At 44.0% G+C, this 18,419-nt stretch overlaps 2 protein-coding genes across 2 annotated transcripts; one reads left to right on the top strand and one right to left on the bottom strand.

Moving 5' to 3' along the window:
* Nucleotides 1–10,208: 10,208 nt before the first annotated feature.
* LOC109782989 (signal peptide peptidase-like 5) lies at nucleotides 10,209–14,048 on the top strand. The gene is made up of 14 exons (XM_020341617.4): nucleotides 10,209–10,490; nucleotides 10,831–10,989; nucleotides 11,118–11,232; nucleotides 11,332–11,454; nucleotides 11,595–11,746; nucleotides 11,842–12,024; nucleotides 12,195–12,229; nucleotides 12,320–12,476; nucleotides 12,571–12,624; nucleotides 12,742–12,834; nucleotides 12,929–13,071; nucleotides 13,233–13,303; nucleotides 13,452–13,535; nucleotides 13,634–14,048. The coding sequence occupies exons 1-14, from the start codon at nucleotides 10,362–10,364 to the stop codon at nucleotides 13,786–13,788; spliced, it is 1,653 nt and encodes a 550-aa protein (XP_020197206.1). The 5' UTR covers nucleotides 10,209–10,361; the 3' UTR covers nucleotides 13,789–14,048.
* A 1,862-nt stretch (nucleotides 14,049–15,910) lies between these two features.
* On the bottom strand, nucleotides 15,911–16,690 carry LOC141027617 (uncharacterized). The gene has a single exon (XM_073504706.1). It carries the CDS (start codon nucleotides 16,688–16,690, stop codon nucleotides 15,911–15,913), a length of 780 nt encoding a protein of 259 aa, XP_073360807.1.
* Between the last annotated feature and the right edge of the window lie 1,729 nt (nucleotides 16,691–18,419).

Genomic DNA, 18,419 nt, shown 5'->3' with positions numbered 1-18,419 from the left:
TTTCCGGTTAGAAACAACACGGGGATCGGAAAACAAATGGAGATGGCGAGAAGTATTACTATATCAAGAATTCTCAAGAGGTGGAGAAATTCTCACAATATCCTTGACATAAAAGATGGTAATACTCCAAGGTAGAACATAACATAAGCTGGTTAGCAAGGAGCTCCATAACATGATCAAGTTTGTGATGAAAGGAATGTAAGGATGTTGTCGATGGTAACTCAAATTACCAAGGAACGAGGATGGCACTTATCATCAAGAATTCCATTGATATCCTGGAACGAGTCAAAAGGTTGATGATGATCACGACATTTTGTTGTCGAGGGGATCCACGAAGAAGCAATTGATCAGCGACTGCATCAAGCAAAAGGACTGATGCAACAAAAGATTATTGGAGCCACAGATACTACACAAACTCGGGGTCAAGTTTGTTGTTCGAGGTGAAACGATATGGCGAGGAAAATCGACGTAAGCTTAGCTCATCGTCGAAAGTGGTGCTCCGGGAATAAGGACCAGGTAGCACAGTTAAAATCATCAAGATAATGATATAGCCAAACACGCTAGGAATGGCGTGATCGGGTACAAACTCGTACTTAAAGAAGATTACTAAGAGTTGTTGAACCGTAGTGCGGACTCGGTTCAGTTATCGGTGTCTTTGCGTGATTAATAACTCAGAGCCCGTGAAAGATTGGAATCAGTGAGAATGTAGCACTTGATGAAGAACTCATAAGAAGTTATGCAGTTCCATGATAATCTCGAGATACCAGGGGGTAATACTCGACGACAGATCAAGGTAGAGGTTGGACTAGGGTATTGCTTTGCAGAAGACAAGTGCTTAAACTTGCACGAGAAATGGTGTTTAAAGGAGAACATGGTCGGAACCACGATTGCAAAAGGCCAGATCCCAGATATAAGATGAACTTATACCAAGGTAATAATTAATTTAAGAGAAGCTTTTAATGATAAGATCTACATCGTGTCCATGGGCATGAACACAAAGTTCAAGGTCGACTCCCACTTCGGCAATGCATAACCTTTCATTCACTGCCCTATTAAAATAATTTGAGTGCGAAGACCTACCTGGTGAATTACCAGAGGAGTATGAACCTTGGAAAACTTTCGGGTTCACACAGATTAAGGAAGGCATAGGTTCAACCCATCGGGGCATCGTGGAAACATATACCACAAGCTTCAGGGGTAAATAACTCAAGCTCGATAGTAGAGCATGGGTGTCAAATCGAGAGGATACCATTTACTAAAGGCATTATGTATCAGGGAGATAACTCACAAGGTGATTAAATATGAGGGCACTGTCGGATAATAATCTAACAAAGGATTTGGCGGTCCACAAGGGATCAGATGTGAGCATTGGTACTCATCTAGAGGAAGAAAGAATGCAAGGGGATCAGATTATAGAAACAACTGGCTAACTCAAAGCTCAAATGCAAAGGGATTATGATTTCCAAATCAAGGGATCAGAAGCAAACGCTCTGATTAAGGATGGATAAGTTGAATAGCCTTAGGGGTACAATCGATGGCAATTCGATTGGTCGATACCAGCTCATGTTTAAAATGACGTTTGAGCCAGAAGGGAGAATTCTGGGATCTGATTGAGGATTGTGAGCATTCGCAATATTTTGAATCAACAGACTCAAAATGATAATGACAAGGAATGACTATAAGATTACGAGACTTATGGGATTAACCATAATGCAAGCAAGCAAGAATTTCAAGAGCAATAGGCTGCTCAGGATTTTCGGTAGATCGAATGGTATTTTGAACACTTTTGTGAAATACTTGAATCAACTGGGGATGAGCGGATACTCGGTAAGTGCGAGAATTATCCGTAGGGGTATTCAGGTGACAAAGAACAGCAAGGCAGTAAGCTCAAAGGATTCTCGTAACAACAGAGAGAATTTCGGGGTATCTTGTAATAACAAGATCAACTGGGAAACAATGTATGAATGGCGAGTATACGTGGTTATCCATAGGAGTTTATCGATGGAAGGGAATTGCAAAAGCGATGAACACAAGTTCTCGGGTTAACAGCGGAGAGTGTCTTCAGGGTCTTCACGTGCAGCAGACGATCATCAGTAATAAGGGGCTCTCCGGGTCAAAGTGATAACGAGATCCTAATGTTAGATTTAGCAAAATTCATTTAACCCGAATAGGAAAGAGTTCAGAGTCCCAGAGTAAGGATCGAGGAATAAAAGATCCTAATACCACCCAATGGCGACGTGGGCCCGTAAGCCGCACAGCCATGTTAGTAAAAACTTTTTCAATGACTAGACTCGACTTCGGCCAAGGAGTTGGAAAGGGGAATTCCTATAGGCAGTCGGCTCTGATACCAACTTGTGACGCCCCCGATTTGACCGTACACTAATCATGCACGCAAATGTGTACGATCAAGATCAGGGACTCACGGGAAGATATCACAACACAACTCTAAAACATAAATAAGTCATACAAGCATCATAATACAAGCCAGGGGCCTCGTGGGCTCGAATATAAGTGCTCGATCATAGACGAGTCAGCGGAAGCAACAATATCTGAGTACAGACATAAGTTAAACAAGTCTGCCTTAAGAAGGCAAGCACAAAAGTAGCAACGATCGAAAAGGCAAGGCCTCCTTCCTGGGATCCTCCTAACTACTCCTGGTCGTCGTCAGCGGGCTGCACGTAGTAGTAGGCACCTCCAGTGTCGTAGGTGTCGTCGTCGATGGTGGCGTCTGGCTCCTGGGCTCCAGCATCTGGTTGCGACAACCAGATAGAAAGGAAAGGAGGAAAAGAGGGAGGGGAAAAGAGGGAGAGAAGCAACCGTGAGTACTCATCCAAAGTACTCGCAAGCAAGGAACTACACTACATATGCATGGGTATATGTGTAAAGGGCCGTATCAGTGGACTGAACTGCAGAATGCCAGAATAAGAGGAGGCTAGCTGGTCCTGTCGAAGACTACGCTTCTGGCCATCTCCATCTTGCAGCATGTAGAAGAGAGTAGACTGAAGTCCTCCAAGTAGCATCGTATAGCATAATCCTACCCGGCGATCCCCTCCTCGTTGCCCTGTTAGAGAGCGATCATCGGGTTGTATCTGGCACTGGTAAGGGTGTATTTTATTAAGTATCCGGTTCTAGTTGTCATAAGGTCAAGGTACAACTCCGGGTCGTCCTTTTACCGAGGGACACGGCTATTCGAATAGATAAACTTCCCTGCAGGGGTGCACCACATAACCCAACACGCTCGATCCCATTTGGCCGGACACACTTTTCTGGGTCATGCCCGGCCGCGGAAGATCAACACGTCACAGCCCCACCTAGGCTCAACAGAGAGGTCAACACGCTGGTCTAAATCCTATGCGTGCAGGGGTCTGGGCCCATCGCCCATTGCACACCTGCACGTTGCGTACGCGGCCGGAAGCAGACCTAGCCAAGCAGGCGTTCCGGTCCAATCCGGCGCGCGCCGCTCCGTCGCTGACGTCAAGAAGAGCTTCGGCTGATACCACGATGCCGGGATACCCATAACTACTCCCGCGTAGATGGTTAGTGCGTATAGACCAAATGGCCAGACTCAGATCAAATACCAAGATCTCGTTAAGCGTGTTAAGTATCTACGAACGCCGACCAGGGCCAGGCCCACCCCTCTCCTAGGTGGTCTCAACCTGCCCTGTCGCTCCGCCATAAAGTAACAGTCGGGGGCCGTCAGGAACCCAGGCCCACCTCTACCTGGATGGAGCCACCTGTCCTTTCAGCCCCCTCATCAGAATCACTTGCGGGTACTCAACGAGCCGACCCGACTTTAGTCACCACATGTGTCATGTATATAATGTATATAGTATATACCCGTGATCACCTCCCGAAGTGATCACGGCCCAGTAGTATAGCATGGCAGACGGACAAGAGTGTAGGGCCACTGATGGAACACTAGCATCCTATACTAAGCAGTAGGATAGCAGGTAAGGGTAACAACTGTAGCAACAATGACAGGCTATGCATCAGGATAGGATTAACGGAAAGCAGTAACATGCTACACTACTCTAATGCAAGCAGTATAGAGAAGAATAGGCGACATCTGGTGATCAAGGGGGCTTGCCTGGTTGCTCTGGCAAGTAGGAGGGGTCGTCAACTCCGTAGTCATACGGGGCACCGGCAGCGGCATCGGTCTCGTAGTCTACCAGAGAGAAGAGGGGGAAGAAACAATGAATACAACGCAAACAGATGCATAATGATGCATGACAAAGCAAACGCAGTGTTAGTTGTGCCCTAACGCGGTAAGGAGTGATACCGGCGAAGGGGGAAAACATCCGGGAAAGTGTTCCCGGTGTTTCGCGTTTTCGGGCAGAGGTGCCGGAGGTGAAATGTTGCAGGTTCACTATGCTAGGGACGCGTGGCGGACGTACGGGCTGCGTATCCGGATTCGTCTCGTCGTTCTGAGTAACTTTCATGTTGAAAATAATTTAATCCGAGTTACGGATTAAAAGATATGATTTTCTAAAGATTTTTAATAATTTCTGGAATTTAATTAATTATTTAATTTAATTCAAAAATGGATTTATGACATCAGCATGATGTCATGCTGACGTCAGCAGTCAACATTGACCGTTGACCTGGTCAACCTGACAGGTGGGTCCCACCTGTCAGGGACTGTTTAGCTAATTAACAGTGGTTAATTAGGTTAATTAAGTTTAATTAGTTTAATTTAACAGGATTAATTATCTTAATTAATTATCTTTATTATTTATTTATTTTTATTAATTTAATTTTTAAAAAAAATCATTTTTCTTATTTTTTTTATTTCTTTTAATTATCGATCTGGGGCTAGGCCCCACATGTCATTGGCCCATCTGGCCAGGGCGGGGGCCCCTGTGGTCAGTGACCCAGGGTGGGGCGGCGGCTGTGGCCGGCCAGCCACGGCTGTGCCTCCCGCACGCGGCCACTGGGCCAAGCCAGGGCACGGCGAGGCCGGAACGGGGCCGGAGCGGGCGCGTGGGCGCCGGCGCCCGACGCGGCCAGCAGGGGACGGGGAGGAAGGGGTCGGCGCGTGGCCCGTGGCTGAGGCCGGAGCAGCGGCGTGGCAGGGCGAGGGGACAGGGCGGCGCGGCGGGGCGAGCAGGGGAAGCGCGGACCGCGGTCGGCAGCGAACGCAGGCGATGCGGGCGAGGCGCGCGGCAAGGCGCGGAGGCGCGCGAACAGGGGCATGCCGGACGGGGCGTGGTACACGGCGCGGCGACGGGAGGAAAGGGAGGAGGCGGGAGGCGGGGCCTCATCGGCGATGGAGGGTAGAGGGGGCGACGTGGCTTGTTGTAGCCGTTCGGGGAGGAGGACGGGGACGCGTGCGTCGATGTAGTCGAGGCGGAGGAGCTCCGGGTGGCGGCGAGAAGCGTCGGCGGGGCGGCGCTGGCGATGCCGGAGACGACGAGCGGCGTCGGCACGCCGGGGTCGGGGGGGCAGCGAGGAGGGAGGTGAGGAGGAGGCGGTGACCGGGCGGGGTCCCGTGACTGCGTGGTCGGGGACGGGCGGCAGGGCGCCGGTGGGGCGACGGGAGGGGCCGGCTCCACGAGGGGGGGTGGCAGCGATGGATGACGACGAGGTCGAGGGGCTTCGGGGGCGACGGGGTCACCGGGATCGGGGGAGGCGAGCGCCCCGATCCAGATCGGGTCCTCGGATGGGGGAAGAGAGCGAGGGGAGAGTGGGGAGAGCGATGGGGTCGTGCGCCCTCTCCTGTGACGGCGCTGGAGGGAGAGGGTGGGGAACGTGGGGGAAGTGGGGTGGGGCTCTAGGGTTTCGGGGGGGATATGGAGAGGGAGTGGGCCGGCCAGTTGGTTGGGCCAGGCCTGCTGGGCCGGAGCCCGAGGGTTCTTCTTCTTCTTCTTTTTTTGTTAGTTATATTTTCTGTTTTCTTTCTTTTCTTTTTATTTATCTTTCTTTTACTGTTTTACTTTTAGTTTTCTTTTATTTTAGTTTTATAAAAATTATCACTAGCACTTAAATTAATATTTTTAAATATACTACTGCCACAATAATTCTCAACCCAAATTAAAATAGTATAATATTTTATAAAATTCAAAAGGCATTTATTTCAATACTTAGACCTCTATTTTAAATTTTTTGAACACTTAAACATTTTATTAAAGTTAGGTTTCTCCACCATTATTATCTATGCAATATTTGGTTCACTCCGAACATTTTAGTTTTAATATTTCAAAACTTTTATTGTTTGCTTGATTTTGAACTTTGAATTTTGGACCGGTTTTGATCTAACGATAGATTAGCAACAGTAACGAAGTTAACGTGGCACCATTAGCGTGGGATTACTGTAGCTTAATTACCCGGGCGTCACAGATAGACAGATGGATTAACAGAAATCTCAACTTGGAGAAGAAATTTATGTACTGTACTATATAAAAAAAGAAGATATATTCAGTGCATGCTAGAAGATCTGGAAGCTACAGTAGATGATTATACAGAAGACGATGTCGTTTAATTTGGAGAAGAAATTTGTTTGTATGTGAATCGATGGATCCATCAATCAAAAGTACCTTGCTTGAATTGCAACTCGCAGTCGCAGTACAAGGAAGGAAGGATCGAATCGATGGGTGCGATCTGACCTGATCTGAACTGAACAAGAATCGAGTATAAATAGATAGATAGATCGATCGAGAGAATCACCAACAGATTCCAAATTGGAATCGGTGACATCTCCGCCCGACTCCGCCTCCTCCTCCTAGGTGCGGTTTTTTTTAGATGATCCTATGTCTCGCCTCGTGCGACACAGTATTTTTTTAGAGGTTATAAACGGGCCGGCCCAGCAGCCATTCGTCGGGCTGACGCCATGACAAGGTCACACACGTTTTTTCTTTTGTTTATATTTCCAAAATACTAATTAAGTATATTTACAAAATAATTCAGTTAGTTTTCTTAAAGTATTCATCGCACATTAAAAATGTGTTCATGCGGTGTATCAAAACTGTTGCCTCGGCTTCTAGAAAATGCTTGTACAATACAAAAAAAAATGTATGTGACATTTTAAAAAGACTCACACATTCTGAAAAATGTATGTGCCATTTTCCACAACCCAACTAAATATACTTTTGGAAAATACTACAAGTTGACAATGTTTATTGTGAGATGCAAGCTACCGTTTCTAGTAGACCGGGCCTATGTCACATGTTGCATGTGTCAAACTGATGGTGTAGAGCATGTCGCTCCCTTGGACATCGTCACAAAAGCTTGCTCTGGGTTAGATGTGGAATAAAATTATTAACACACATTTAAAAGTGTAAGTAACAGTTTATTAGCACACATTTCAAAGTGTAAATAAGTGTTTATATGGTGGACCCCCAAAATTCTTTTCTGAATACAATGCACACTTGTGACCAAATTCACATTAATATATTTAATGGAAAAATTATAATTAACCAAAATAATTAATTCTTTTCATTTGTTGTAGTTGATCTCTAATATTCAACAAACATGGAATAGGAATTTGTTAACCCTCATCAGTGTGTGCGGTTTAATTTTTTTTGGGTCCTCATTAGTGGGTTGCTGAAGATCAGAGGCTTTGGACAAGTTGCCGTAATATTGGGAGCAAACCATTTACACTGGAGGTAAAAACTCTTTAGTTGTCGTTCTAAATTTTGGATACTACTGTGTAGACTTCAAAGGAGCAAGACATTTCATTGGTCTTCAGTAAGGAGCAGTCATAGTGTTAGCTCCGGTGCCTATGAGTTTGTTCTTATCTGTGTGGCGCTTGCATTTTGCACCAGTATAGTTTTGGTACTTTCGAGTTGTATCCGTCCTTTGCTCCAAGCTAGAACTTGGCTATTTCTGTCAAGACTAATTCCAATGGATGCTCCAGTACTGACCAATGAACAACTTGGTCGTCCACCTCATTCGGGTTTTTTCTCTACCGGTTCTGAGAAGGATCTAGACCCTTCCCTAGACTGATTTTTTTGTTTTTCCTTTGTTTATAGAGGATTTTTCAGTTATCGTTTTTTATTTTTCTTATATGTTTCTTTGTCATTTTCTGTTTTTCCTTTCCTTCTCCCTTTTCCTTTTCTTTTATTTATTTTCTCCAATTCGAAAAAAACAATCTTAATATTTTTTAAACCATGAACAATTTCAAAATTTATGAACTTTTATAAAAATCATGGACAATTGTAAATTCATGGCCATTTTTTTGGAATTCCTACACAATTGATTTAAAATTCATGAATAATTGTTTAGAAATTCGTGAACCTTTTTAAAATTTTGAACCATTTTTGAAATTAATCAACATTTTTCGAACTCACAAACTTTTTTCTAAACTTCATGACCATTTATTAAATTCATTCATGAGCTTATTTTAAAATCATGTACATTTTTATTAAATTCCTACATATTTTAAGTATTTTTGAAACCGTGAACACTTATTGAATTGTTAAACTATTTGAAAATCATGAATTTTTTGAAGCTCATAAACATTTTTTTCAATCCACAAACACTGTTTTAAAGCATGAATATTTTTTGAACTTGCAATCATTTTCCAAATTCGTGAGCATTATTTCCAAATTCAGAATCATATTTTAAAATAATGAATTTTTTTGAATTTGCAAACATTTTTCAAATTGGAGAACTTTTTTTCAACTCACGAACATTTTTGGAATCTGAGAGCATTTTACAAATTCTTGAAGATGTTTGCTGGGTTATGGGCAACTTTTTTTTTAGAAACAGGTCATGGCCAACTTGATCAAGATCCAATGATGGCCTGATGCCATGATGGTTAATGGGCCATATCAAGATCCAATGAATCTGAGAACATTATCCAATAAACTAATTGCCTGTATTTAAAATAATAATTAAGTTGCTCCCTCCGATTCATATTAGTTGTCGCTGAATCGGATATAGCTCGAGTGTTCATCACACATTAAAAATATGTTCATGACTTTTAGAAATGCTTATACCATACAAAAAAAGTATGTGACATTTAAAAACTATTCACAATGTTCAGAACAATGTTAGTGCCATTGTTGACAAATTTTATACAATGTAAACAAATGTTTGTGTAATTTGTTTTTGAAAATTGTTCGTACCATTCAAAAAAATACACATTGCTTTTTTAAAATGTTCATGTTTTTCAAAGTTATGTTTGTGACATTTAAAAAATTTATACAGTATAAGAAAATGTTTGCATAGTTTAGAAAAATTAGCATTCAAAAAAAGTTTCAAAGTGTATTTGGAAAATGTTTTCCACGTATTTGAAGAGATGCTCACAAACATGTATTTGGAAGAATGTCAAACACTGTATTTACAAATGTTAAATGTGTATAAAAAATGTTTTAGATGTATACGAAAACGTACATAGTGTATGAAAAAAAGTAGACATCAGAGAATGTATTTAGAAGAAAGCAAATGTAACCATGTCTTTTACACATGTTAGATGTGTATAAAAATTGTTCCCGGTGCATATGAAAAGTATACAATACGTACACAAAAATGTAGACATGTGTTCAAAAAAGAGAGAGAAACAACGAAACCAACAAAAACCGGTGAAAATCGAAGAAAGAAATAAAGAGAACCAGTGAGAAAAAAAAACCCAAAGAAAATAAGAGAAAACAGAAGAAACTCACTTCAAAGAGTGTAAAAAAAAATATTAAACCAAATTTAAAAAATATGTCCTACTACGGTATTGTGGTGTCCCAGTAGCTGCCCTTTTTCATCATTTTCCCTAGCCGGTCACTCCATCATAACTTACTTTACCGTGACTCAAATGGTAGTTGCACCATCCACAAAAAAAAAAGAACAATAAAGCCTAGAGGTTCATCAACCCATGCATGCATCGTTGGATCCCCGTGAGAAAATGGAAGCTTTTTACGCATCTACTTGCAGAAAACCGTCGTTCCTTTTCCGTCTCTGTTCCCGCTAAGAGGATTTTGTTTCCATCTTTGCAAAAGCCAATATATTATCGTGTTTCGCTTCGGATCCGGCGTGAGCATTTGGTTCCGTGTTCACCCCTTCCATGTCTGCCCTTGTCGATGTCCTCTTTTGACACCGTTTTGCTTGGTCACTCTAACTCATGGTAAAGATCCTCCCTCATAATAAAACTTACTTTAAATAGTTTTTTTATCTACTCCCTCCGTTCGGAATTACTTGTCTCGGAAATGGATGTATCTAGATATAAGGGAGGATCGTACACAGTTTTATCTTCTTGTTTATCATACTAATTAATCAGTGCCGGTTTGAGTGGAGAAAATAAAAGTCAACACTTTTTGTGGTACTTGGTCCTCTTCCTCCACCTTTCCCCTCCTCCTCGTCGTCTCCGGCCGGCAGGCGACCCCAGCTCCACATCGGAACCACCTCCAGCCGCAGCTCGACAAGAGAAAGGAGAGATGGCGGCGTCGGCGGTGCTGGCGCTGCTGCTGGCGTCGGCGCTGGCGGGTGCGGCGGCCGGCGGCGACATCGTGCACCAGGACGACCAGGCCCCCAAGATCCCCGGCTGCAACAACGACTTCGTCCTCGTAAGCCGTCAAACCTTTCCCCCTTCCTCCCTTCCTCCCTTTCTAGGATAGGATAGGATAGGATGAATTCCACCGCGCCCCCCACTCCATTACTGCTACCTACTGTACTACCTAGGGTTACTCCCTAGGCTCATCCCGTGGCCGTGGCCGTGGGGAATCGAAATCGAAATAAGCTGCACTGGATTGGACTGGATTGGTTTAGATTGGGCGCGTAGGGCAGTGCAGGATTTGGTTCCTTGGACTCCATGCCTGCTTTCAACCTTTCTTCAGAAAATGAAAAAAATCTCAACTTTCTGAACCCCAACACATGACACTCACTCCATCTGTCTCAATTCACAAGGTCAAAGTGCAAAGCTGGGTGGGCGGCAACGAGGGCGACGAGTTCGTGGGCGTCGGCGCGCGCTTCGGCCCCAAGATCGTCTCCAAGGAGAAGCAGGCCACCCGGGAGCCGCTCACCCTCGCCGACCCCATCCACGCCTGCGCCCCTCCCAAAAACAAGGTACCCAAGCTCTTCTTTCAAAGCCAAGCCAACCCAAGGCTTGCTCGCCTTCTTCTGTCTGATGACTCAAGTTCAGGCATTCCACTTGTGTATGTATGTATTTATCCTCACTAATAAGAGTATTGCAGCTGGTCTCCGGAGGCGTCCTCCTCGTCGAGAGGGGCAAATGCAAGTTCACCAAGAAGGCCAAGCTCGCCGAGGCCGCCGGCGCTTCCGGGATACTCATCATTAACTCCGGCACCGGTACATCCATACATACATACATCCGTCTGTGTTTTTCTCAGCAAACAAATGACCGTTCTGTTTTTATTTATGTCGTGCTTTGCGTCCACCCTGCTGCAGAGCTTTACAAGATGGTCTGCGAGAAGAACGAAACGGAGCTTGACATACACATACCCGCAGTTCTCTTGCCCAAAGATGCAGGCCAAGCTCTGCGTTCGCTTCTTACAGCTAATACGTCATCAGGTAACCCCTTAGCCCATTGCTGCATGCTCCTAATATTCTTCTTATTTTTACTGTAAAAATGTGAGTGCTAGGTTAACTTGGATTCTAGTTATTCATTCTGTCAAAAATAGCCTACTAACATATGTATCTCTGTATCTTAGTTGGTGTGCAGCTATACTCTCCAGATCGCCCCGTAGTCGATACGGCGGAGGTGTTCCTCTGGCTCATGGCCGTCGGCACCGTCCTCTGTGCGTCCTACTGGTCAGCTTGGAGCGCTAGAGAAGCTGTTACCGAACAGGAAAAGCTCCTGAAGGTTCTGATCTACTAATCTTACGATGATTACTTGTTATGCTTCTTCAACTGATAATGTGGGTGGGGACTGACATATGCACTTATTGTAATGTAAAGGATGGACATGAAGTCTCACTGACTGTTGAGGGAGGAGGTTCTAGTGGCATCGTGGACATCAACGTGATATCGGCGATGATGTTTGTTGTGGTCGCGTCGTGCTTCCTAATAATGCTTTATAAGCTGATGTCCGCCTGGTTTATCGATCTACTGGTTGTGATCTTCTGCATCGGCGGTGTAGAGGTACGGTTTTATCTGTCAAAAGATTTGATGCTGGTGAAACAATAAATAACATCAGATGCTCTGCGTCTTGTTTATTCAAACTGACCAAGTAGGATTGATATGCAAACAGTTGTTTGAGCTGATGACCTGCTGCTTCCCCTTTCTTGAACCAACGTCTTTTGTTTATGCAGGGCCTGCAAACATGCTTGGTGGCTATATTATCAAGGTACACCAGAGTTACGGTTGTCCAGCAACACTAGAAATGTTCTGTTTACTGTTAGTCCATAACTGATTGAAAGTTAATGGGATGTTTCAGATGGTTTACATCTGCTGCGGGATCTTTTGTGAAAGTGCCGTTCTTTGGAGCAATCTCATACCTGACAATGGCGGTATCCCCATTCTGCGTCGTGTTTGCTGTGCTGTGGGCTATTTACCGCCAGTTTCCCTACGCTTGGATCGCCCAAGACATCCTTGTGAGTGCTGAAGCCATCTGTAGTGTCCAGGCAGTGTCTTCCAATGTAGTAATTGCCATGTATCAGTTCATTTCTGACGCTGCGCTTGTTTCAGGGCATCGCGCTGATAGTCACTGTCATCCAGATCGTCAGGGTACCCAACCTCAAGGTAATGCGGCTGCTCTTGAATTTTAAGATCCAATTTTAACATGGTGTTCAGATTCGGTACGAGTTCTCTTTACACCATTTCTAGCACGTGTTCTGCTGACCTTGTGGCCATGATCAGGTCGGTTCAGTCCTTCTGAGCTGCGCGTTCCTGTACGACATCTTCTGGGTGTTCGTCTCGAAGAGTCTGTTCCATGAGAGCGTGATGATCGCGGTAGGTATTTCAAAACGTCTGTTATGATATTTTGGTGCCTTTGTATCATAGCTGGTCTTCCCATTTATGCTGGCCACAACTTGTGGCCATACAGGTTGCGCGCGGTGACAATACAGACGAGGACGGTGTGCCCATGCTGCTGAAGATCCCGCGGATGTTCGACCCGTGGGGCGGGTACAGCATCATTGGCTTTGGGGACATCCTTCTTCCGGGGCTCGTCGTTGCGTTTGCTATGAGGTCAGTCTGGCAAAGCGGTCGGTCATTCTGTCATTTGAACAGGAGCTTCAGTTTATGGCAGTTGATTCAGCATGCCGTGGTGCGCGGTTTTTATTTGGTTGGTTACGAAGCTCAGCATCCAGTTTCCATTTTGGATTTTGCATTTTGCATTTTTGCTGCAGGTATGACTGGGCCGGCAAGAAGAGCCTGCGATGCGGTTACTTCCTGTGGTCAGCGTCGGCCTACGGTACCGGTAAATGCGATCTGCGACACATCTCTGCGGCCCCCCAACAGAGCAGTTGATATCTTTTTGGGCCAATTCTGGCACTGAACAACAAGAGCTTCATATCATGTGCTGGCATTAACTTTGGGCATGTTTGCTGGGACTTTATACTATCCAGGGCTCCTGATCACGTACGTGGCGCTGAACCTGATGGACGGGCATGGGCAGCCAGCGCTGCTCTACATCGTGCCCTTCACCCTGGGTAAGTAAGAAAGAAAGAAACCAGAAGTAGCATCTATCTCTCACCTGAATGAAGTGATAAGTGAAATCTGGTTTGGTTGGGTGATTGACTGGGTGCAGGGACGCTGATGTCGCTGGGGTGGAAGCGGGGGGAGCTGCGGAACCTGTGGTTCAAGGGGGAGCCGGAGCGCGTGTGCACCCATCAGGGCTACCTGCAGATGGCCAAGCCTCCTCCTGCTGCTGCTGCCCATGATGATGAGGATTCCTCTTCTTAGACAGACAGACAGACAGACAGACAGACAGACCTTGTGGTTGTCACTGCACTCGATCTGTAGGAAGGAAGGAGACAGATAGTAGTAGTCGGTTATTTGTAATTATTGGTAACATGTATGTATGTATGTATGTATTGCCGCCTGGTAAATAATGAAGGGACGGACAGAAATGTAATGTGATGTAATCATGTGTAGCTCCTCGCATGACAAGGACAGAAATGAACAAGACTAGTTCCGAAATGGCAGAATCTTGCATTAATTAATCATGTGTAGCTCCTCGCCGTATGTATGTATGTATGTATGTATTGCCTCTTTGGAGTAGTACCGCTGCTAGTTCCGCTTGTAGTACCGCTTACTGATGTGGTCTCGACATTTCGTGTCGGGTTCTACGGTAGTACCTTTAGGTCTCTATCATGCTTCCTCGCTATCATGCTTCATTTCGTGTCGACATTTTGTATGTTTCTGGCCGTCTATTTTCCAAACTTGGTGTTTTTGGTCATTGGATCTCGTCTCTATAGCTATTTGTATGGCCCAACTGTCCTATGGGCTCCTGCTCCAGAGGTAAACTGGGCATGTTCGGCCAACCCAACACAATTCCTCCCTGTGAGACTACGCCAGCCTCTAGCTGTCCTATGTTCGACCATTTTTCTAATACATGGTCAACATTTTATTATGCACATTTAACATTTTTTTCAAATGTTTTATCAACATTTTTTCAAATGCAAGATTAACATTTTCTTGAATGGATGGTCAACATTTTTTTTCTATATACATTTAAATTTTTCCAAATGCTTGATTAACATTTTTGAAATCTTGTTCAACATTCTTTTAAATGCTTGATTAACGTGTTTATATCCCATGATAATTTTTTTCATTATTTTTGAGTGCATTGTCAACACTTTTTCTATACACATTTAACATTTTTCCAATGCTTGTCTAACGTTTTTTAAATACCAGTTCAATTTTTTTTTAAATTCTTGATTAATATTTTTATACAAATGATCAAAATATTTAATCATTTTTTAATGCATGGTCAACATTTTTTGTACACACATTCAATGTTTTTCAAATGCATGATTAATATTTTTCAAAATGTTATCTAAAGTATATTTTTTGTAATATATATGCTTAGAATTTTTGAATGTGCAATCAAATGTAAAAATAGTATAAAAAACGAAATAAAAGTGTGAAAAGAAAAACAGAAAAGAAAACGAGGCAGTGTACTACCGTGAAGTGGGCCAGCCCATATGCTTGCGCACGCTTCAGCGAATGGGAAGCTCAACTCGCTGAATGTGCCTGAAATCAATTGCCATTCGGATGACCCACAACCTAGACATTCTCAGGCACTGAATTTCCTAAACGGCCCGGCTAACGTCCTGAGACACGGACAGCGTTATGTCTCGCTTAAAACAAGATCTAGCGTGCAGATTTACCTGATGTAAAGAAGATCCTAAAAGTCTTTGATTAGTCGACTCGCGTGTGCATCCATAAATCGGTCGGCCCAGCGCGCAGGAGGCGATGTTTCTTTATTTTATTAATTACCTTCTTTATACTTCCAAATATTCTAAATGTATATATTACAAAAAATTTTTACATAAACATTTGGAAAAGTGTTAACTAAACATTTGAAAAATGTTACATGTGTATAGAGAAAATGTTTCTCACATATAAAAAAATGTATACAATGTGTAAGAAAAAAGTTGATCATGTATTCATAAAATATTAGTCAATCATTTAAAAAATGTTTGTTAAGTATTTAAAAAATGTTAAAAAAATATTAAATGTGCATAGATTTTTTTGTCATTGATACGAACAATGTATACAAAACAAATACAATATGTATGAAAAATGTTGATCATGTATTTAAAATGTTAAACATAAGAAACAATGTTTTTCATGTATATGAAAAACGTAGGACGTACATTAAATAAATGTAGTCATCAGAAGCATATATTTAATCATAGTTAACTAGGTATTTAAAAATGTTAAGCATGTATACAAAAATGTTCCTGATGTATACCAAAAATGTACATTGTGTGTGAATTTTTTATTGCCATTGTGTGAGAAGAAAAGAGAAGAGAAGAGAGCAGACCTTTTTTTTTTGAGGCAACCTCGCAAAGCTTTATTACGTCGTCACAATGTTTACAGGGACGAAAGGAATACCTTCGCGCTGGCCTAACCAAATATGGCGGCCAACACTCAAAGTTAAAGCATGCTTTGCTAAGTTGTGAGCATCAAAGTTTGAGCTCCTAGACTGATAAACTACGTTACATGAAATAAAAGAAGAAACTTGCATCTCTATTTCCCTAATCACTGCACCAAACGCCGCACTGCTCCTCCTGCCGATCTCACTTGCCACACCCTTGCAATCTGTAGCTGCATGTACCCTTGATATATGTAAGTCTGCTGCAAGATCAAGGCCCTCTCGCATCGCCAAAGCTTCTAAAGTGGTTGGATCTTTAACATGCTTGAAAATAAAGGCCGATGCACCAAGAAAGCCTCCTTCCTGGTCCCGGCATATTGCTGCCACAGCTCCGAAACGGCTTCTGCTACCCACCGCAGCGTCAACATCCAGCTTTGCGTAGCCTCCAGGGGGCGCAATCCAGACCGGGTGTTGCACAATTCCCCTTCCTGATGCTTCTACATTTGGGACTATAATCTGGAAATCAGCTATGTAAGAATTTATGAACCCATGTGTCGCCTGTGGTGATTTGAAAATGCCCTCATACAAAGCTTTCCTCCTTGCACCCCATATAGCCCACAGTGTAACTGAAAACCTAATAAAATCATCAGGTTTGAGAGCTCTCATCAAAGCAAATAACCATATTTTTGGGCACTCTTGCTGCTGAGAACTTAGTTGGTCCAGTATATCCTCCGATGAAAGCGCCCAGGTGCATCTCGCCATGGGACAGTTGAGCATCGCATGTCTCCAAAAGTCGGTCGTCCCACACAAGCCACATGCCCTTGTCGTTGACATATTCCTCCTGTGTAAAACGTCTCCCGACGGTATCGAGTTTCGAGCGAGGCGCCATAGAAAGACCTTTATTTTGCTTGGTACTGTGACCTTCCAAATTGACTTCCATTCTTTGCTTTCGCCCTCACTGGAAGATGTTGCTTCTGCCTCATCCAGCCATCCCTCTCTATCATGTTTTGTTCGAACTAATATACGGTATGCAGAACCGACCGAAAAATTTCCCCTTGGTTCTTCTCCCCAGGACCAGAAATCATCAACACGTCGTGTGCACAAAGGTATTTGCATTATTGCTTCCGCATCAAACTCAGTAAACACTGCCCGGATCATCTCCTCCTTCCATGAAGCCGTAAACGACTCAATTAGTTCAGAAACCAAACGTGGCGGGGCTGCCACCCGGGCTGCGATCGGTCTCTTGTAACTTGCTCGAGGGATCCAGTTATGGTCCCAGATTCCAGTTGAAGCACCATCACCAATTCTTCTAACCACACCTTGAGCCATCACATCCCTTCCATCTAAGATTGCTCTCCAAATCTGGGACGGGTGTGAACCCAACTCCACTTGAAAAAGTGATACATCCGGGTAATAAGCGGCCTTCAGTAGCCTTGCACTTAGAGAGTCAGTATCATTCAGAAGCCTCCACGCCTGTCGAGCAAGCAAAGCTAGGTTAAAGAGCTCCATGTCCCTAAACCCCATACCTCCCATGTGTTTTGGCTTGGTCATGACATCCCACGCTACCCAGGCTGTTTTGCGTTTCCCCCTTCTGCTTCCCCACCAGAATTGGCAATGATGGATGTGATGTTGTCACAAAGTCCCCTAGGTAGCCTGAAACAAGCCATGGAGAATACCAGAATCGCTTGTGCCACAGATTTCATGAGGATTTCCTTCCCTGCCGCCGATAACAGCTTCTGCATCCAGCTTTTCACTTTCTCCCAAACTCTGTCACGCAAATATTTGAATGTGCCATTCTTCGACTGACCCACATCTGTTGGCATACCAAGATAGCGTTCATTAAGCGATTCATTGTGGACATTCAGACGGTTCTTCACTTCATCTCTAAGACTCTGTGGGCACCCTTTACTAAAAAAGATTGATGATTTCTCAGTATTAATTCTCTGACCCGAAGCATTGCAATAAATGGTTAGTAGGTTTGACACTCTTTCTGCAACCTCAGCGCTAGATTTGAAAAGCAACAGGCTGTCATCTGCGAAAAGAAGGTGGTTAACGGCAGGAGCCGTTGGCGCCACTCTAATACCTGCGAGTGTAGATGACTGTGAACTGGATTTCAGGAGGCACGAAAGGCCCTCTGCACCCATGCTGTTCACAAAATGGCAATGATGACAAATTGTCCCTTGTCATCCGCACGCACGCGGGCCTCGGCTGTATGGGGCCATGTTGCTGCACAGTTGGACCCTCAGATCGCTGCACAACTGACCTTTTTCTCATGGACCGCGAGCCACGCAAAAAAAATAGCAACATGACTTCAGGCCTCCTTTAGCCGAAATCATACGCACCATGCGGACCACATAAACAATTAAAATCCATTACAGTACAGAAATAGCCCGAATCATGCTTCGTGAATGAGGAATTTCCAATTGTTCAATCTATACCAATAGCCACAAGCCTACGCCGACCGACGCCCGGTAAGAAAGTTTCCAATTAC

This window comes from Aegilops tauschii, chromosome 7 (genome assembly GCF_002575655.3).
Source record: "Aegilops tauschii subsp. strangulata cultivar AL8/78 chromosome 7, Aet v6.0, whole genome shotgun sequence".
NCBI lineage: Eukaryota > Viridiplantae > Streptophyta > Magnoliopsida > Poales > Poaceae > Aegilops > Aegilops tauschii.
The sequence above is the reverse complement of the archived record's forward strand: the minus strand, read 5'-3'. Positions and strand labels throughout refer to the sequence as shown.

Coding starts and splice junctions, on each gene's coding strand:
- LOC109782989 (XM_020341617.4), top strand. CDS start 10,362: ATGGCGGCGTCGGCGGTGCTGGCGCTGCTGCTGGCGTCGGCGCTGGCG. Junction 10,990..11,117: donor GCGCCCCTCCCAAAAACAAG/GTACCCAAGCTC, acceptor AGAGTATTGCAG/CTGGTCTCCGGAGGCGTCCT. Junction 12,477..12,570: donor GGATCGCCCAAGACATCCTT/GTGAGTGCTGAA, acceptor CGCTTGTTTCAG/GGCATCGCGCTGATAGTCAC.
- LOC141027617 (XM_073504706.1), bottom strand. CDS start 16,690: ATGGCGAGATGCACCTGGGCGCTTTCATCGGAGGATATACTGGACCAA.